This window comes from Lingula anatina, chromosome 1 (assembly GCF_051362555.1).
Source record: "Lingula anatina isolate TDL-2025a chromosome 1, LinAna3.0, whole genome shotgun sequence".
Taxonomy (NCBI): Eukaryota; Metazoa; Brachiopoda; class Lingulata; order Lingulida; family Lingulidae; genus Lingula; species Lingula anatina.
Window position 1 is genome coordinate 28,354,233 of NC_141767.1, and position 21,720 is coordinate 28,375,952.

At 36.0% G+C, this 21,720-nt stretch overlaps 1 protein-coding gene across 8 annotated transcripts in view; it reads left to right on the forward strand.

Annotated features, from left to right (window-relative positions):
• The window catches only part of LOC106175885 (rho GTPase-activating protein 45), a 47,170-nt gene that overhangs the window by 16,127 nt on the left and 9,323 nt on the right, over window positions 1–21,720 (forward strand). For 6 of the 8 annotated variants that reach the window (XM_087002966.1, XM_087002968.1, XM_087002972.1 and 3 more), the window contains exons 5-18: window positions 1,719–1,782; window positions 3,797–3,866; window positions 5,696–5,833; window positions 6,475–6,539; window positions 9,310–9,354; window positions 11,231–11,296; window positions 12,734–12,814; window positions 13,161–13,343; window positions 16,988–17,065; window positions 17,215–17,274; window positions 17,567–17,623; window positions 18,113–18,249; window positions 18,612–18,700; window positions 19,249–19,449. In XM_087002966.1, the coding sequence (XP_086859092.1) occupies window positions 1,719–1,782; window positions 3,797–3,866; window positions 5,696–5,833; window positions 6,475–6,539; window positions 9,310–9,354; window positions 11,231–11,296; window positions 12,734–12,814; window positions 13,161–13,343; window positions 16,988–17,065; window positions 17,215–17,274; window positions 17,567–17,623; window positions 18,113–18,249; window positions 18,612–18,700; window positions 19,249–19,449 (1,334 nt within the window). Of the gene's footprint in view, window positions 1–104; window positions 592–1,718; window positions 1,783–3,796; window positions 3,867–5,296; window positions 5,505–5,695; window positions 5,834–6,474; window positions 6,540–9,309; window positions 9,355–11,230; window positions 11,297–12,733; window positions 12,815–13,160; window positions 13,344–16,987; window positions 17,066–17,214; window positions 17,275–17,566; window positions 17,624–18,112; window positions 18,250–18,611; window positions 18,701–19,248; window positions 19,450–21,720 lie in introns of those variants that run through there. The other 2 variants (XM_087002970.1, XM_087002971.1) reach the window with 2 other exon arrangements.

The following is a 21,720-nucleotide window of genomic DNA, read 5'->3' on the forward strand; positions in this document are numbered from 1 at the left end:
GGCCATGTCTTCAGAGTTAAGGCAGGGTAATCTATTGAGGCGAGACATTAATACAAGGAAATACAAGCGGAGGTAGTCTGCCAAAGCTATTATTAGCATTATGGTTTGATTCAAAAGCAACACATCTGTGGCAGAACTGTCTATTTGGCAATAGATGGACATTTGTGTACTTGAGCCTGTGTAAGAGGTTCCTGTATTCCTGAAGCAGTGTTGTGTTGGAGCAGCTGGCTGCAGTGGGAGCCAGTTAGTTGAAGTGTATGTGGGAAACCAGTGCAGGGGGATGTTGGGTATTGTTCTAGCTGGCGGAAGGATTGGCACCAATTGCAACCACTCACAGCATCAGAGGACGCCATAATCTTGTCAGGGGCAGGACAGCTTTGATTTAGGAAGCATTTGCCGTTTGTTGCAGGACTGAATGATATGGAACAGATTTGTTGAATTTTGTGTCTTGGTTTTATAAGAGATATTTTGTGCCAGTATTATCAGTACTGTGTAGTGAAACATCGTGGTCATCATGTTGTCAGTGGAGAGTAACACAAGTGCAGTACAGAGAAGGCGTAAGAATCTGTTGAATCTACGGCTCTTTAGAAGGTAGGAAAAACTGAACCACAGCAACATGTTCAAAAAAAACAGAAATCATAAATATGAGGGGAAAAATGAAATTGGTTACGTGTATAATACTTGTTGACTAGTTAACATGTACATGAAGATTTTCATTCAGAAATCAACTGGTGGGTGCTGGGGTGCTTTGACAGCTGGGTGATATCTGGTGAAAATGCCACATAACCAAACAAAACTATAAAGGCACAGAATAACAAACATCTTTATATAACCCCATATACTTTGTGATTCTTCTAGGATCTGCTATAAGGATTTTTGAGAAAAAAAAATAGGGAAGAAATATGAAGTTCAGATAAAGGCATCGGTGAATTTCATACTATTGATGAATTTATGTTTAGATTTGGTACAAATTGTTTTTTTTTAACAGTGCAGTTATTATAAAAGTGCACTGGATATTACATATTTTAAAAAAGTCTTTAATGAATTTCTTTGCTGCTTGACAGCTGTATGGTGACTGTGACTGGCCATAGTTGTGGTCATGGTCAGTTTTCATCGTCACCATGGCCATTGGCAGTCTGTGCTTTTCTTGTCACCAAGATTAAGATACACAACTTGTGGTTCATGCTCTAGTACTCCTGATCTGAGAAGAATACAGACCTCATGAGTATTGTTGAACTGAAATGTCAGGATCAGCAGCTGTATGACTTAGCATATATTTTGATGTATTTTTAGACTGTCAGTTTCCTTTGTTTTCAAAATGTTCTTTCCTGTTCAGAACACTATGAAAACAATTGTTGGCATTAAACCATGTGGCTTTCCATCCGGAAAAAATAAGTCAGTTAAAATTGACCTGGAATTGTGCATTATTTGGAAAATGTTGATGATACCTGCTTATATAATGTTTTTTTTTTTTTTTTTTTTTTTTTTTTTTTTTTTTTTTTTTTTTTTTTTTGAAGGAACATGTTAATCTTGTTATGTGTTACCATCATAGGTGCCATTTTTGACTTTAGTTTTCATCTTTTCCATTGTGTATTTCATGTTTTGGTAATATTTTTACATATAATCAATGATCATTAAGATTTGAACTAGATTTGAACTAGACTTCATATCTGACATTCTTGAATTTTTTTCAACTGTAAGTTTGTTCTCAATTTCAGTGTATCAGAGTATTTAATGGGAGATGTGGAGGCAGCCTACCCAACCCATACCACAAAAACCAGAGTAAGTGGCTCACATAGTTCTGGGCACAATCTTTGTTTTTCTAGTAAACAAGAGGAATGAATTAGCATGAAACAAAGGTTAAAATTATGCCCATGTAATGGTTATTTTTATTTTGATTACTTATTTTAACTTCTTGGTGTGTTTGTGTGTGTGTGTTCGTGTGTGTGCGTGCATGTGAATGTGCTGCTCATAATGTTTACAAGCTATGCTATGCTTTATGTATCTGTTGATTCACTTAGTGTATTAATAACACAGTAATTGGAACTCTTAAAGTTCAGAAAAAAAAACTTATCTGTATTCATGCAAACATCTTAGATATTTTAACTTCTTAGTGAGTGTATTTGTAATAGGGAGAGGCAAGGGAACTACTGTATTTACCTCTTCATAGGATTTATATCCTTTCAACTTGACCGAAATGACCACCTAGACCATGAACTAGTCTGCTGACCAGCTGAAAAATTACTTAATTGTTTTATGACCTGGTGAAGTGACTGTAGAGTGGGATACTTTTTTTTTTACAGTTCTGTGAAAAATTGGGCCTGCTTCAAGTTTTCTTTTTTGAATCGTAATTTACTTAAATTTAATTTCTTAATTAAAGACCTTTAGTGCATGCCTATATAGTTATTCACTTTGAATGCATGAGTACAAAAATGTGCAAATAAGAAGAGTGGGTGGTGCATTTTTAAGCTAGGGAATTACAAAGATAACATTAAAGTTGGATATTTATTGGAAGTGAATTTTTTTTCATTGTTCTCTGAGTTTGTTGAAAGTTCTGCCACAGTGTCAAGATCTGCTAAGAGTGCCTTGCTTATTCTCAGCTGCACTGGAATGTAGAGATCATCATGGGGCAATGGTTTTAACTCTTGTGCATGAACAGTTTTAAGAGGAGACCTTTTTTGTAGGACAAAGTCATACCGCTAACATTTTCACTGTTCCTAGCCCTTAGCCCTTCATTTTAATTTTAATCTGTTAAAACAGAGAGAGAGAGAGAGAGAGAGAGAGAGAGAGAGAGAGAGACTAGTAGTTTAAATCACAGGGAAAGCTTTACCTGAGGATACCTGAAATCACGATTTCATATTTATGCTTATGGTATCTTTGGCATGGTTTAGGTAAATCAACACTGTACGTGCATTTAGATAATGCCATTAATGTATAATGGACATACTTATTTCAGGCCCTGGGTAATGTCTCCATATTATTGCTGTAATTAGGTATAGAAAATGTCATGCACGCTGCATAAAAGATGCACTTCGAAATGGATAATGCTTCTTTTTATTTGTTGTCATAACATTTTCAAGGAATCATGGGGTTGTGGATTATTAATGTGATTATGAATGTCTGAACCTGATGGGAGGATTTACAGTTGGTTATGTAAGAAAGAAATCATAACTGAGCACTGCAGATTTTGTATATTTGTAAGACCTTTGAAGATACCAGATTCAAAATTAATTTTCTAGCCTTTACTAATGTAAAATGTTTTTTGCCTTACAAAATGGTTAGAATTTTGCTAAATGGTTGAAATGGTGTACAAATTAACTATAAGTGAAAATTTTTTACCAAGTGATGATTTATTTGTGATACTCAGTTTAAAATTTGTCTAAAAATAGAAACCTGACCCTGGCTTTAATAGCTATAATAAATGATTTTTTGGATACTACTATCTGACTGACTTTAGATCCTTCTGAAGCATTTCTACACACTTTGCCCACTGTGACCTGAAGTATCATATGTTAAAGCCATTGAAATGTTGACTTATCCTTGTCTTAAAGAAAACCCATCAGTTATGAAAAAAGTTTAATTGCTCAGCAGTCACAAAAGTGAGTCTTACTGGTGCAATATAAAAAACTCATTTAAAAGTAAAAATTGATATACTTTTTTTTTTGAAAGATACATTAAACCAAGGTTTTTATCATTATTCTGGCAGATGTACATCAAAACATCTACAGTGAGATCAAAAATTTAATCCCAGTGTGGCAGGTAAAATATCTTAATTTTTAATTCTTTCAAATTTCAGTCCTTTGATAATTTGTCTTCCATGAACGTGGAGCTAGGCAGTCAAGAGGATGTGGATGGCAGGGATGATGGTAAGTATACAAGTCAACTGAACATTGGAACACCTAACACATCATCATGGCAAACTCAATGTCACACCCACAACAAAGTCACACACATTATCATAGCAAACTCAATGTCACACCCACAACAATGTTACACCTTACACATTATCATAGCAAACTCAATGTCACACCCACAACAATGTCACACCTAACACATTATCATAGCAAACTCAATGTCACACCCACAACAATGTCACACCTTCCACTCTATCAGGTCAAAAATGGTGCAGTACCTGTTTCTAAACTAGACTTTTTACAGAAAGGCCTCATCCATGCTGGTTAAGTGATAATGATCAGACAAACTACACCAAAAAGACCTGCTCTAAAACATGTAATTTAAAATCAACAGTTCTCTTCTTGATGTGAGTCTTAAGTGGAACATTCACATCTAACACACTAGTTTCTCCTGTTTACTCCCTGGTGTGATTCTGCTAAGAACTTATCATGGTAGAGATCTCTCAATGCAGTTCTACTCAGAGTAGCAGCTGTTTATGTGTACCATTCAGCACACTTTTTACCTGTCTCTTAGTATTAAGGTATGAATGGAGCTTTAATTGTAAATCATGATATCCCCCCCGATGTCCGTGGGTGAAAAAAAAATGGATAAAATGTCCAAATGTGAAGCCTTTAGTGGGATTTACCTTTGATCTTACTGGATGTGATGTGTTAGGGCCATCTACCTGGAGAGCTCTCTGCCTCCCAGACACTTAATATCTCCTCTATTTCATGTTTCCAAGTTTAACCTATTTCATTTCCTTTCGAAAATGTTCTTTCTGGTGTGAATCTAATTCTCCTATTTTTTTTTTTTTTTTAGTTGGGCATGTTTTCAGTAATATGATGAATTAGTTTGGTTTGAAATTTGCGAGCAAATACCGTAATAGTGAAGAATGTCAGCCATGCTGGCATTGGGGCCTGCCCCAGGACATAGGTATTAGCCAGAGTGAGTCTGTACAGTGTTAGTGTAGGTAACAACTATGTAAAGCATGGGATTTGGATTGCATCTTTTTCGTCCTACACTGGTGTTGAGGGGAAGGATGATAGGCAAGGCAGAAAAACAGTGGTCAATTTGGAAATACAGGATTACCAGCGATGTATATTTTGTTATTGGTTATTGATCATGACAGCTAGTGAATTGATGGATGATGGTTTCAAGTTCCCTCTTATTTCTTGATGCTGGATATCAGTTTTTTGGAGATATCTGCAGTGAGATGGGTTTAATATAAGCGTTGGTTTTGATAGCTATGGCTGGAAAATCATAAACACTTGGAAGTAATTAGTTCTGAGGATGTTTCTGCAACATTGTTGATGTAAATACCCGGCCCTGGCAGTATATATTGTTAGTGATAACTCTCTGTGTGACGTCAGGGATCTGCCTGGCCAACACTTCACGGTAGCTCAGTAGTCAAGTTATAATGTCAACAACGGCACAGGAGTTGAAGGGCTTTGCCCGTCGGATGAAGGTATCTGTGATGCGGCACAACGAGAGAATCAAGCGCAGCAGTCTCGTGCCGGTGTACATTCCGCACTCGTGGAGCGTTATGCCTTCGGGTCTTGCTGTAGCAACCAGCTGTAATGTTGTGTGTTCTGCTCCTGCCACAAATCACAGTACGTGGGACAGTTTTGATTGCTTACCGCATAGGATTTTTCAGTAAATCTGGATCGCTTCTCTTTGTCTTGATGCAGGCTTTAACAGGTTAACTTGTTTTTCACCTCACACAAAGACAAAATAACCATCCAAGTCAGTTATTGACATTTCAAGACATGCTCACATAATTATATCTTTTTTTTTATCTCAGGTCAGCTTGGTCCATCGGAGCTGGATGCTATTCTCCTGCGGCTGGAGTCTGGTGTGGAGCTGGCACTGCAGAGAGCCAAGGCTTGGTCCAAGTATGCTAAAGATATTATGACATATGTGGAGAAGAAATCAACTTTAGGTAAGAAAACTTTGAGGTGACAGTATGGTAGAAAAGATGGCATATTCACGTCCTTTTTTTCAGGAAGGATTTGATAATTAAGACTTGGGCAGTATTTAGACTTGCTTTGAATAAGAAATGTTGTGAGTCTAAAATCAATTGCAAGAAAACCAAAAGATAAGCAGGCATTGAAAAGTCTGAAATACACTAGTATAAATGTGTTGAGGCCATGATTTCAGAATTTTAAGGGGGTGTTAACTTGAAACCAGCCATATCAGTGCCTAAGCTACAGATCTGTAAGCTAGAATTGTATCAAGTTTGGAGCACAAGTGTAACAGCAGACTTCTGAAGAGCATTCCTAACTTTTGTATATTCTACTTATAAACAACAAGAAGAGTTTACATTCTAATGTTAGCAGCCCTGGATTAACTGTTCTGCTACTGAATAACATTGTCCCCAGGTATTTAAACAACTTTGCAATCAATCATGGTAGATGTTGATATGTTTAATGAAGAAAAAAGGGCTAAATGTGTATGTAAATACACATAGTTGTCACAGCCAGCCAGAAAATTAAAATATAAGAAATTATACACGTACAGAGAAAATTTATCGGATTTCAACTCTGTTTGCTTGTACCTAATATTTATATCTGTATCTTTCAGAATCTGAATATGCGCGGAATCTGTCAAAGATCGCTCAGACTATGCGGCCAGTGATCACGGAGGAGGTGAGTGTAAGGGACCATTCCCACGGATATTTGGATCGATCTATCTCCCTGGGGAGTCTCACTAAGTTGTTATCAAACTAACCGGCTTAAACATCTGTCACGCCTAGTAAAACTGTTAGAGGGTAATTATCTTTACCCCTAGCTAATTCAGTAGCCGTGACAGACATTTAAGCCTCTTGAGCTGATAGCAATTTAGCATCAACCCCCAGGGAATTAGGTCGATCCACATGGATTGATCTAAGTATGGGAACCCAGTCTTAGAATATACGGCACTGGCTGCACTGTAGCCGTATAGACTTGATCTTTAAGTGAAAAGGTTTCACTGTGAGTTCCACATATCATAGGTGTTATTTAGGATGCGGGCACTATATTCCTTACATTTTTCTCTGTGAGGTTCACAGTTTGCTTGCCCCAGCACTTCTGTGTTTAGTACATGAAAATATTTTAATGAAAGTAAATATCAACCCTAGAGTTGGAATGCCTGTTACTATCAAAAAGGCCAGGGTTGTCTTTTCCAAGAAAAAAACTAGCCTTTTCTGTGAATATGGTGTACAAACATGGGAAGGAAAGCAGATGTATTAGATAACAGTGTGTACTTTTACTTTCAAAATATTTCAGAGTATCAACATGTTCACAACAGTAACACATTCATAGTTGCCAACCTCAAGCAAATTCTTTGTAATTTTAGTTTTGATTCCCATTGTTTTCAGTTGTAAGTCTTTGCCTGGATAAAAATTTGTAGATTGAAAGGTTGGTAAACCTTGGCCTGCATATTTCTTAGTAAATTTGAATTACAATTGTATACATACTAGTATGTATTTATTTACATTAAGTTGATAAATGTGTGTGTGTGTGCACGTGTGCGTACGTGCGTGCGCACTTGCATGCAAGTGTGTGTCAGTGTTTCCCCTGGCTTTCAAGCTCTGCGAGGTGGTAGGCAGTCCGCGATCCCAGCAATACTAGGGGGGTCCGGGGGCATGCCCCCCCGGAAAATTTTTTAAATCGAGGTGCAATTTGGTGCATTTTAGGGTATTTAGAACTGATTTTTTTTTACATTTTATGTGGCACTGAATTGTCTTGTTTTAGATGTTTTGAGGAGTAAATTCAGTAATGACATAACAAAGGTTTGGACAAAATTTATTTTCCAGTCTGTGCATTCACTCAGTTTAGTCCTTTTCAGTTTATAGAACATACTCTTTCAAAAAAAAAAAAAAAAAAAAAAAAAAAAAAGTTAATACTTTCAAAAAAAAAAAAAAAAGTTAACTTCTTTAATACTTACAAGAAACGAGAAAAAGGGCTTACTACATTGAATTATTTTTAAATTGACCAAAAAGTTGATAAAATATGTTGTTTTTACCGATTTCACATTCTTTTGAAAGTAACTGGTCAATTGACTTTGCGTGTGGGAGCGCTTTATCCTAATATAAAACTGCCGCAAAAGTTCTCTCTCTTGTCGTTCAGCGCAAAGCGACTCCCGCTACTAGTTACACGTAGTTTGAGATGTAATTTATAATCAACAACTTCAAACACCATTAAATGAATTCTTCGGAATTAAAGAGATGAAAATCACACTTATTATCAATTTTAGTTCTTCGTTTATTCATTTATATGGTTCTATTCAGTCATGGAAATTCATATTCAATGCATAGGTTTCCACGCGAAATACTGACGTGACCCAGTTTTACAACGCTACTGCTTTCACAAAACTCACCCGTAAATCAATAGAAAATCTTCTCCAAGTTTATAAAATCAACGAAGTCCACTTTATTTGCTCCTTTTTTATCAGTGAATATTCGTAAACTATAAAAACAAACAACAGGCGGTCTGAATTTCGGAACATGAAGTGATAGAGAAAGTGTATTCTTGACACGTGATTAAATGGTGTCAAGAACAGTTGCCTCGTTTCGCTCTGTTTCTTTTACCTCAAATAAGGCACAGAACTGCGAAAACGAGGCACTCACAGGGAGATAGTAACTGCTGGTTATTTTTAGGCATACGCGCATGCGTCTTTCCGTTGCTACTAAATCAAGTGCTCAGAAGCATGGGATTACGTATGTAAACAGAAAATGCCATATTTGCTTAGAAATAAATATAATTTTCAGTTAGCATGAGTGAAAATATACTTTGTTGTTCCATATAGTCCAGCGAGGCGGTGCTTTTGACAAATTTCAGCGAGGCGCTTGCAAATATCAGCGAGGCGGGCGCCTCGCTCATTTAAGTGCAGGGGAAACACTGTGTGTGTTTGGTGAGGTCCCAGGAGAAGGCTCATATCTATCAACATATTAAACTCTTTAAATACGTCACTAAGCTTATGCTTCCACATAATAAATATAATGAATAACTTTGGTCAGCCATGGTTCACAAATTTATCAGTGATGTATTTGGTGAAGATGTAAAAAAATTCCTACAATTACAAATATTACCACTGGTAGGTTTGAATGAAATTGTTAGCCATATTTTCCAAAACAGTGGTTTGATAGTTAGTTACGCTGATTTGAAATCTTAGAAAGGTGAGTTAAGTGTACTAAGAATCATCTGCTTTTTGGAAAAAAAACATCAGTTTGCCTAGTTTTATGTTGCACAAATGAGTTCAAAAGTGACATGCTCCCCCATCTATTTACTTTTATCCCTGTAAGTGGCATGTCAGTGCCTTCTTTAAGTACCATCAATGTTTGCCCAGCACAGGTGTTAGAACTGTTGAAGATTGCAATGAGATCAAAAAAAGTGATGAAACCTCATTCTGTAATTGATCCATTTCTTTTGATTTCAGAGCTTTCTGCCCTTTCAATCTGCGTACTGTACAGCCATGGAACAGGTAAGAACAGACCATAGAAAATATACACATATTAATAATTACAAGGATCAGAACAACAACAACAACAACAACAACAACATATATATATATATATATATATATATATATATATATATATATATATATATATATATATATATATTGTTTACACATATTAATAATTACAAGGATCAGAACAACAACAATATATATATATATATTACAATTACAAATTTATTTCAAAAATGGCTCATGGTAGACAGAAAATGTCTGTATATAAGTGCATATAAACTGCCAAAGTGATAGTTTTGCTACACCTGAGGTCCCTGCACATACATAGGTTGGTGTACACTCACACACAAACACTTTGTTTTCAAAAATTGAATCAGCTCTAGTTAGAAAATTGTTTTTAAAGTAAATGGTAAGTGCATCTGATAATCTCTTCAATATTACGTCATTGAGCAGAATGAAAAATGTTTACAGATCTCTTGTTTACCACCGAAAATAGTTTTTTCGCCTTCACTAGTGTTGATGTTTAAAAACAAACTGAAAACCATCCATCCCACATGGCATTTTCTTGGGCTTTGTAGATTCTTCAAATTCCTATTGAAATAGACCTGCCTGTTTTATAAAAACATTTTATCTATGCTCGCTAACTTGTGTACCTCACCTCTGTCCATTTATTTGTTCCTAAAACCTCAGAACTGAAAGATTTAGGACTACTAATAAATCCTAAATGTGGAAATGATCAATATGTGTAACGTGAAACATCCTGTGTAAACTTACCACATTTAGAATGTACCAGAGAAAAAAATTCTCAGATTCGCAAAATCTTTATAGTCATCTTTCATCCTGTGTAAAAGATTGTTTAAAGTTTTAGAGAAACCAGGCATCTTAATGTGCACATCATGCCTCAGTGGCTATTTTTAGCTGGGATCAAAGTGTGTGTTTTGTTGAGATGCGAGTGAGTGGGTCTGAGTGCAGGACAGAGGAACAGCACCACCTCGCCACTGCAAGTGGGTGGGAAAAGATCAGAGGCTCGCAACTGGTACATTTTTGGCAACATGACTTTTAGAAAAGGTGGCTTTTATACTTAAGTCAACATTTCCAAATCCTGTGTGGAATATGAAGAAAGAATACGTACTTGTGGTGTACATTTTGTGTGTGTGTGTGTGTGTGTGTGTGTGTGTGCGCCCAAGGTACTCCTCCCCTCTTTTTATCCTCGTCACTCTGACCCCCCCCCCCCACTCTCCCCACCATCACGATCACCACAGGCATATTATGATGATTCAGCTTGCAAGTGATAAACGTTGGAGTAATAATATTATGATTTAAGCTGATTCTCTTCAAATATCATCCCCTAAATACCATTGGGTGCAAATTAGTTTATTTTTAATAACTCAAAGCGATAGACTGCTGGCCAATTACAGCATATGTCAAAGATTCAAGTCTCATCAAAATGTTATCAGTCTGTCAGTCCTGAAATACATTTGGTGAATAAAAATTTTAGAAATTTCCCCAGTCTATCAGCCATTTCAGATGATGTATATTGGCCTTTCTCTTAAGAGTGTTGCATCACTAAACCCTGCCTCATTTCTTGTCCATGTCAGCTTGACTTTCCTTGAGATTATCATGGTGTAGGATCAAATTATCATCACGAAACTCACATTGGCATTTGGGTACATTTGCAATACAAGATGCACTTGGTGTGGTATAGGCGGTGTCCCGAAGACATTTACTTGACCTGACTTGAATTTTAACCTGTCTGTAGTGTTCTCCCACTGTCGTGATTTATCAGCTTAAGTGACTGGATTAATGGCCCATATGTGGTGATCCAGTGTAAAAATGGGATTTTGTTGCGGAAATAACATATTTTGTCTTATTTCTGTATTTTCAGGACATTGAGTATGCCAATAACTACCAGGCAACGTGTACTCTTATACAGACCCAGAAGTTTATAGAGGTATGGTGCTGCTTGACCTTATGGTGATCATTGCAAAAGAGAGAGAGAGAGAGAGGAAAAAATGATTGAATGGAAAATGAAATAAAGTGAATGAAATAGGTAGCAGATACACTATAGAATATACTTAAAACATCTCGACTATTAAGGTTACATGTACATGTCCTGATTTGAAGTTTAATTCTCTTTGCATATTAAATGTTTAAGAGATTTTGGTGTGAAAAATGTGTCCTTGACCAATTTTCTTGGGAGTCCTTAATAAAAATGCATGTATTTAATTTTAGTAATATTTCGATTAAAATGTTATTTTTGAAATGAATATAAAGTACATTGAGATGTAAGCAGTAGCTATGTACAAAAGAGGATTTTAAAATCTAAAGAAAAAAATTTTAAAAACAAAAAAGTCCCATTGCTTTCTAAAAGACACATGTTCATGTCCTTTTTTTTATATACTGATGTATTTATTTCTACATTATTATTGTTTTACTTGATAAAACCATCAGAGACATCGGGTTTTGATAAGAGAATTGATCCCTAGCAGTGGAAGTAACAAAGCGACAACATAAAACAAATTAAATGTGGAACCTTTATCATTTTCCTTACTGCAATGTGAACTTCTTTTGCTCTAGATATCAAAGTTAAAGGAGCTGGCTAGTATGAAGGTGATAGAGACAACTGAATTACTGTGCATTATGTTTAATACCTTATTAGATGTGAGCCTAGAACTAAAACTACTTTCTTTTACATTTATTTAGAAATGTTGTTTTTCCAAGAGGGTGATTGTTCATGGAAAAGATAGAAGCAAAATAAATTTACAAAAATAACAAGAACTTACAAATAATTTATTTTGTGTGTATTTGTTTGATTAATATTCTTTAAAAAGAAATAGCGAAAGCAGAATTAGTTTTAATACCAAATACATACACACATGAAGTGAAGCTCAAGATGTAAGTTTTCTTTGCCTTATTTAAAAGGTCAGTTATGGTAAGAACTATGAGGGAAAGACCCTCTTGCTGTCATTCTTAGACTCTATAGATTCCTCTTTTTAGTAAATAGCTGTTTTGCGGTTTTACAAGTATAGATGTGGCTTCTAAACCAAGCTTTATTGCTTTCAGAAATTTTTATATGCATGTCAAAGAGATGAAAAATATAAATGAGGTTGTTGGATAGCATCTCTGTTCAATGGGGATTTGCAGAAAGAATTTAATAATTTCAGAACTGAAACTGTTTTAAAATTCAGAATAGATTGTTTAGGAACATTTTATTCAGTTGTTCTTTTCCTCCAGATAGTTTTAGCAGAATGTGGTGTATCCTTTAAACTCAAGCCCATTCCTGAAAATGATAACATTCTTATAGAGATGAATGTGTCAAAGCTATGTTCATGTCAATAGTTTTGTGATCTGTTTTTAAAATTTTCAACTGTTATTATTGTTTTTCCAGCCACTAAATGCCAGAAGACTAGAGCATGACCGAGTGAGGAAAGGTATCAAAGAACAATGGGCCAAGGAGATAAAGAAAATGGTAAGTGAGAGAGAGAGAGAGGGAGGGGGGGAGGTAAGACAGAGACAGAGAGAGAGAGAGGGAGAGAGGATTATTTTCAGGCCTGTAGCTAGCAATTTCAAAAGGGGGGTTCTTTTTCTGAAAGGGTGGACCTTTTCCCATAAAAACTTCATGTACCTAGATCAAATTTTACCCAGAGTGGACCTTTTCCCAGCAAAAGGGGCGGTTCTTTCGAACCCCCGAAACCCCCCCCTGGCTACGGGCCTGTTAATTGTGTGTTACTTTCCTAATTCATATAGTTAAATTATTCCAGGCTCATGGCTAAGTGATGTTTATTCATCACATATTGCTTATTTTTCACTTTCAGCAAGATGCAATAAGTAATTTACGGAAGGCCCGCTCACAGTACATTGCTAGACAACAGGAATATGAAAAAGCCAAAGAAGCTTCACAGAAAGCTGAGACAGACACACTGCAGACCAGTGGGGGCTTGGGAGGGTCAGCCAAAGTGGACAAGAAAAAGAAAGTAGAAGAAGATGCTATGATCAAGGTAAAACATATTTATGTCTCCTCAATAACCCAAGCGGAAGAATAAGTAAAGGACAAATACAAAAATAGTATTCGACCTTTTAAGACTGTTGCACGAAATACATGTTAGATCATACTTATGATATACTAGCACACCTCAAATTACCTGCAAATGTCACCTCCGTCCTTCCACACAACACACATCACGATGCATACAAATGACAAAACAAATATAAGATATAGAAGGTTTCATTTGGCCAATCAAGGATACTCTGAAAAAATGCAAACCCCTCATGATTGTTCACTTTTTAATTTTTGTGTGTTTATCTGTTGTGCAAGGCAGAGTAATCAGTTAACATATTATGTAGTAATTAACAATCAGTTGAAATGAGGCAACATTGATTCTTGCATGAGAGATCAAATATTCAATCAAGTTCATGTTACTGTCCCTTTTAATGGTCATATTGCATTATTGGATTTTTTTTTTTTGGGGGGGGGGGGCACATTGTTCATGTATAGGTTGTCAGGTGATTTGTATAGCTTAAAACAAGACTCCGCCCTAAAGCTCAGTTTGCACACCTGGTGAAGACTTCTGTCTCCACTGAAAGCAAGCCTAATATAACAATTATTGTAAGTTGTCATTTGCATGTGGTTATTTGGTGCACTTTGAGAATATCACAGTATGTGAAGTGTCACAATAGGTAATATTCCAGCTTAATTATAGTCCAAGGTGGCGTTGTGAGTGACTGAGGCAAAGCTAAAATTATGAAGGAAGTTGTATTTAAGTTTTGATGTACTGCATATGTGGGATATGGGTTAAAACATGCCCTGTGAAGTACTAACTTGTAAGTAAGCTGCTGTATATTATAAGTGGCCAATGAGGGGCTAGGTTCCGAAAAACAGGAAGTCAACACATCACTGAAAACACAAGTTTTCAGTTATGGCTAGGTTGAGTTATACCTTGCCCGCTGCTTCTAATTAATGTACTGGTTAGAAATTGTAAGGATCAAGACCTTAGAGTTGTAACATGATTATAGTTTTATCCGGGTTGCTGCTAAGTATTGTATATTGACTTCTGACATTACAAAGCATGGTTAAATATAAGTTTGATACTGTCAGCCACGAGGAAATACATTGATTTAATATGACATTTGCAGCATCTCGATTTCGGGCAGCACTTGAACTGGATGGAAGTCCTGAATTTCAGTTGCAATGCTATTATATTCCATGGGTCACATTTGTTCTTCATTATAGGAAAACAGAAAGACTTTGTGTATATGTCACTTCCATGTGCGTACAGCATGCCAGCCTGTGCTCATATTTGTGTATGATTTAGTAACTGACATATATTTACTCACAGTGAACCTCCTGGTTCAAGAGCCCTTCATAATCCGTGCTAATGTTGCTTAGTTACTTGTATACTATAGGGCAGCATAAGCTTAACTTGACACGTTATTTCTGGGCAGACTGTGTGATTCATTTTAACCACACGAAGACAATCTGCCTACATGTGAGAGGGACACGGGAGGGATTAGATTGGCTTGAAGGTTAAAATTGTAATTACACAGTCTAATGAGATGATAACCATAAAGCTAAGTGGTCATAGCTATCTGAATATGTGGTCCTTGACAACTGGGATTTAGTCATGACATTTGAGATGGTTAAAAATAAGATGTATTAAAGAAATTCAGAATTTCAAGAAGAAATGCAAATGTTTCTCTTCTAGTGTCCAAAATAAGACAGATACCCCATAAAATTTCTTTCATTAAAACTCCAAAAATGCTTTTCAAAGAGAAAAAGAAAGTTTGTGAAGTTCATGAAAGCACAGATATTATAACTGTTTTCTCTCAGTTCTTAACAAAATGTACATTCAAATGACCACTTATGATATTTGTTCATTGTTTCATAACAGGATGGAATTTGAATTTTACATAAGAAATTGGAATTGGCTATAGTCCAGTCCCTTTGGTCACCTGGGCAGACAGTGCATGGGTCACCTGTGCTGGTGTGGAGAGTAGTTAATATAAATGTGAAAGTTCAGGAAGTCAGGAATCGTAATTATATGTAAGGTCCAGACTGTCCCATGGGGACATGTTCCAGTCAGTATCTGCAGATATACTCTGTAGCTAATGCACCTACTGACCTATAAGGAAGATAATTGTTACATTAGGTCAGTCTGGAAAATAACTGACCTCTCTGCATAAAGTGGTCTTTAATTTGAAAAGTGTTTAATTTCTATAATTATCTGCAACTGACCTTTTCAATTCTCTCTAATTGCCACATAGAGCTAGCTAGGGGTCAGTTAAAATGACAAGTGACCACCTATTATGGTGGTGGTATGATGTCCAGTTACATTGTTCATAGGTATATTCAGAATAGGATGTCTGCCACTTTCTATATATCGATATCCTACCCCCTTTTCTTTGATGCAGTACTCCTTTCATTGTCTTTGTCAGAGCACTCTCAATAAAAGCTGGTAGTTATTCCTCATATTGGCAGTTTAGAGTTTGCATACAGCAGAATGCACTGATATTTGTATATATCCATTTTGCTGAGATATTGTTCTGATATTCTGATGACAACTCTTGTCACAGGTTAGTTGCATTGATAGTTTATCTTGAAGAATAAGACCAAATTTATTATATATGCTGAATTTATTATTCAGATTTTTTGTGGGAGGGGGTAGGGGCGAGAGGATAGATGTCTGAAAAAATGACAGTGCTATTTGTCTGTATAACTTATTTATAGCAGTTTATTTTGCTTTTTGCTTATTTTCATTTTTTTGGTTAATCATAACATATGGTCTGTGACAAAGATCCAACGTTGAGTCATGTTTTGAGGTACACATGATAGCTAACCTCAAAAATGTACAGCTGTTGCGATATACATGTACCTTTATTTTATCATACTTAGTATATGTACATCGTATTTGCTGACAAACAGCAGGGAGATGGAATAGCTACAAAGTGGGCAGTAAAATTTTGACATTCAAAGTTCAAAGGGAGTGTTAGATGTATACGTAGTTACAGGGACAAGTAAAAGGAGGTTAAAAAGTAATGATGATAGAAAACTGCTTTCAGATTAAATATCTAGACGGAGACATTTCAGAATTAGAATTGAGCAAAGCCCTTTAGTTTTGGTCAAATGTAATCAGATTTATAAAGAGATGCTAGCAGACAGAAATGTAAAATGTCTTTTTAAGAAGAAGCCTCCTTTATAACTAACAGTTTATGGACCTATTGTTTATCACTGTATTAATTACCAAAATAATTATCAAGATAATAATTCTTTAAAGCAAGGATATTGGTGTTCAGAAATGAGTTAAGAAATGCATGTTATTGCATATAGGGTTGGCATGTGTTGTAGACATCACATAATTTAAGTACTTCATCTTTATTTGGCATCTTAGATTTGTAGTATCTGATTATAACCAAAGCTTGCATGGAGTAAACATGGGAGGGAAAGGGAGCCCCTTGAATGCTGCTCCAACGTGACAAAATGCAGAAACCAAGTGGAAATTGAGGATGAATTGAGTGCGTTGGGTTAGGAGCGAAGAAGTCTACATTCAAGTGCTATCGGTGCTCTTTACACCTGCCAGACATGACATCATACATACCAGTCCAGGTGAACTCATTCTGTGTATCTCGTACTTTTTTTTCTCCACAGGCAGCTGAGGCGGAGACTACATATAAAGCTTGTGTTGTAGAAGCCAATACAAGACAGCAAGACCTTGAAAAGGGAAAGGTAGGTCTTGTGCTTGTTTTGAATTGGAAAAAATCTGCTAAAATATATTTTCAATAGTAAAACAGATAATGACTTAACTTTTGACCTTGTTTAATTATTATTTTCTTTTTTCTATAGATGTTTGTTGAATGTTACTTTTTGTATTATAGGGAGAGATTCTAACTCAGATAAGGGAACTGATATACCAGTGTGATCAAACAATGAAAGCAGTAAGTAGAGAATCATTTTAATATTTTGCCATAATATAATGACAACTAAAACTGTAAATATCATTGCAATCTTACGTTTAACTCAGTGTAAATCAAGCCAACCTATTTCACAATAGCAGTAATAACACTTTGTTTTATGATGTTATTGGACTTTGTGAATATTTGTTTTTAGCATAGTTCTTTTCGATACTGATGTCATCAAAGACACCAATACAGCAGTAGTTTTAATTAAAAGTATTGATTATATTACTCATTATGATGATTTTGTATTTTTTAAAATTTGTCTTTTCAGGTCACAGTTGGCTACTTTCAGCTGCAACATACTCTGTCTGCACCAGCTCCTGTGCAGGTAGGCAGCCATACTTGTATTATGAGAATAAACTTTTACTTCCATTACACTAATAAGATGTTGTGATAACAGTTAAACTTACTTAGACCTGGGATATTCTTAAAATAAACCACTAAATGACCACTTTGTTTAACATGTGTACAAGGTAGAATTTTAAGTCAATGTTAAAGTCCCTTTTTTAATCAGATTAAAAATTTATTTAATTTAGTCAGTTTCAAGGGCAGATCCAGAGATATTTTTGAGTCTTCCAAATTATCTTTTTTGATCCATTCTCCATTTTTGATCCTCTTCCGACAGAAAAAATTAGATGCCCTTCATTGTAAACTTTAAGAATTCTGACTTTTTAGAAGACCCAGAAGATGGCCTCTATCTGCCCCCGAGTTTAGTCTGTTTGTGAGTCAAGTCTTAAAAATAAAGGTTAACTTAAACAGCAACTAGATTGCCATTCAGTGCAGGATTGTGGTATATTGATATTTTTCCTCATTCTAGTACCAGACCCTATGTGAGAGCTGTAGACAGTATGAGCCAGGCACTAGGTATGCAGAGTTTGTCAAGAGGTTGCCAAACTCCAGCCATGCCAGAAGCACACAAGATGTGTTTGTGTTTGAGCCTTATACTCCAGAGAGGTTAGATTGATGTTTTTTGTAACTTATGATTTACTGTCCTATTGCACTTTACTCAAAATGTAAATTTACAGTTGATTATTTTATTAGAATGAATTGTAGTTAGTGAACCTATTCACACAAAGACAAACAAACCTTAATAGATTAACTGATGTCACCAGGTGATGACCAATTGCTTAACCATGTCATGGAATTTTTAAGTCTGATGACAGTTCCTTTGTCATTGTAGGTGGTCTTTTGGTTTGGGAATTTTGTAATGTTTGATGTAAGGAATATTTTCCAGGACCCTAATTATTGTAAGTTTTAATGTGAATCCTTTTAATGTTGTGTCCGCCTTTAAAACTTGTATATTATTTTCAATGAAGGTTTTTTGAACAACGGAAGAGAAGCAGTCAGTCTTCCTCAGAACAAACTCTTCCTGGTGAAGATGGCTTTTCCCCAGGCAAATACTCAGGTAAGTCCAGGCGTCTGTCACAACAACCTTGTACTATACAGGTACAACTGTACAACAATTCACACCAAATTGAAACATAACTGATCCATTGTATTTATTCTTCACCATAGCAGTGTTTTGTTAGTATAGCTAAGAATCAAGAGGCAAATTGTATTCATATCAGACAGTATGGTTTTGTGAGTAGTTAGAAATTATGAAACTTTTAAAGAAATGAAATAAGTGCTTAAAATTTGGAAGAGATAATCAGAAATCACATGTTGTGAAATTGATCTCATAAATAACACTTTGTAAGAGCTGGAGATGAAACATTTTGATTCCTTTAGTAGGAAACTTACTATGGGCTAATATTTTTATATGCAGAGAATATTTACCCTGCCTGCTTTTAATGTTTTCTCCCTGTGACATTTCTCAATTTACCATACCTTTGCTGTCACTGAAAAATTACACATGCCTCTGCCATTGAGTTCTAGAAAAATAAACCTTGAAAACTCTTCCCATTATTTATCATACAGTCACAGGATTTGTACATAAACACTGATTTTTTTCAGATAAATCTCGCACGCCCCAGCCACTGAGAGCATGGGGTCAGCAAATACAAGGCAGTGACACCGAGAGTGCCAGTGGCGGGAGCAGCAAGTCACATGACTCCTCGCCATCTGCTAGTCCACATGATATGAGGAAGAAGATTGGTCTCAGCTCTTCCATGGATGAGTTGGCAGAAGATGACAAGGATATTGAATTGGAAAACAGTAAGTATTGATATTTATTGTACCACCAGCGTTAGCGCTGGCGGTACACATGGTTTTAGTCCCGTCCGGTCCGTTCCGCCGGCTCCGCCGGCTCCTGCGGCTCCGCCGGCTCCGCCGGCTCCGCCGGCTCCGCCGCCATGTTACCGTTACCGCTTCTCCTCCTAGACGGTAAGGGCCCCCATACCCATCTCTTGGATTTAGGTCACCTATAATCTCAACTCGTTCCACGTAAAATTTGGGCTTTGTCGGTATTGGGGTCTAGGTGTGGCATTCATTGCAATGCACCCTTGTCCAAAAATGGCAAAATTGAATGCTAATTATCTACCCTACGGAAGGAATTATGGGAAAAATTTCTACAGACGGCTTTCCAAAAGTCATATGTGCAGATTTCAAATATGCCCTTGGATTTGACCTTTGACCTTTATTTCAAGGTCAAACAGGCCAAATTTTTCAAAAAAATGAATTTTTTTACGAAAAAAAAATTATTTGCGCTGTTATTCAGACACCACACAGACTTAACCAATAATATTATTGGAAAATGATACCCTGCAGGTCATCTTTCATCTCCGTGAATTTGGGGTCAATCGGTGCATTTTAACGGGAGTAGCGGCCATAAGATACCGAAACTGAAAACTGTCTCTAATTCGGGAACCGTTAATGCTAGAGACCCATTCTTTTTTGCATTTTGTAGAGCATGTAAAGCCCAACACTGGAGGTGGTCTCCGTTTTTTTGTATTTCATACGGTTTTCGAGCTACGCTGTATCAAAAAGTACATATTGGTGGTGAAAGCAAAATGTGCAGTACGGTAATGGATAATAAATTTTGAACTCTGGAAAAATAAAACATAAGGCTTGGCAAAGCAGACAACTTGTGGTCAAAAATGACATTATTTCATCAAATTTGAACTTCTGGAACTTCAGAGCACCTCCCATTTCAATGATTTCGACCAAAATGACCTTTTCTTTATTTTAATTAATTTTTTCTGTAGGAAATTTATGGCACATTAAGGTAACTCCAAAATTATAACATTTAGTCCCTTATATCTCCAAAACTGGCAGAGATAGGTCCATAGTTACTATTGAAGTTGAATAGGAAGTCATATACTGGCAATCTAAATGTGACCTTGAAATTGACCTTTGACCTACTTTTCACCATGAATTGAACTTTGCAAATTTTGCTTCCCTTTTATCTCCAAAACTGGCAGAGATAGGTCCATAGTTACTATTGAAGTTGAATAGGAAGTCATATACTGGCAATCTAAATGTGACCTTGAAATTGACCTTTGACCTACTTTTCACCATGAACTGAACTCTGCTAATTTCTTTCTCTTTTAACTCCAAACCTGGCAGAGATAGGTCCATAATTACTATTGAACTTGAATAGGAAGTCATATACTGGCAATCTAAATGTGACCTTGAAATTGACCTTTGATCTACTTTTCACCACGAATTAAACTTTGCAAATTTTGCTTCCCTTTTATCTCCAAAACTGGCAGAGATAGGTCCATAGTTACTATTGAAGTTGAATAGGAAGTCATATACTGGCATTCTAAATGTGACCTTGAAATTGACCTTTGACCTACTTTTTATCATGAATTGAACTTTGCAAATTTTGCTTCCCTTTTATCTCCAAAACTGGCAGAGATAGGTCCATAGTTACTATTGAAGTTGAATAGGAAGTCATATACTGGCAATCTAAATGTGACCTTGAAATTGACCTTTGACCTACTTTTTATCATGAATTGAACTTTGCAAATTTTGGTTCCCTTTTATCTCCAAAACTGGCAGAGATAGGTCCATAGTTTTTATTGAACTTGAATAGGAAATCATATACTGGCACATATTGGTGGTGAAAGCAAAATGTGCAGTACTGTAATGGATAATAAATTTTGAACTCCGGAAAAATAAAACATAAGGCTTGGCAAACCAGACAACTTGTGGTCAAAAATGACATTATTTCATCAAATTTGAACATCTGGAACTTCAGAGCACCTCTTATTTCAAGAATTTTGACCAAAATGACGTTTTCTTTATTTTAATTAATTTTTTCTGTAAGAAATTTATGGCACATTATGGTAACTCCAAAATTAAAACATTTAGTCCCTTATATCTCCAAAACTGGCAGAGATAGGTCCATAGTTACTATTGAAGTTGAATAGGAAGTCATATACTGGCAATTTTACTGTGACCTTGAAATTGACCTTTGACCTACTTTTCACCATGAACTGAACTTTGCATATTTTTCTTCCCTTTTATCTACAAAACTGGCAG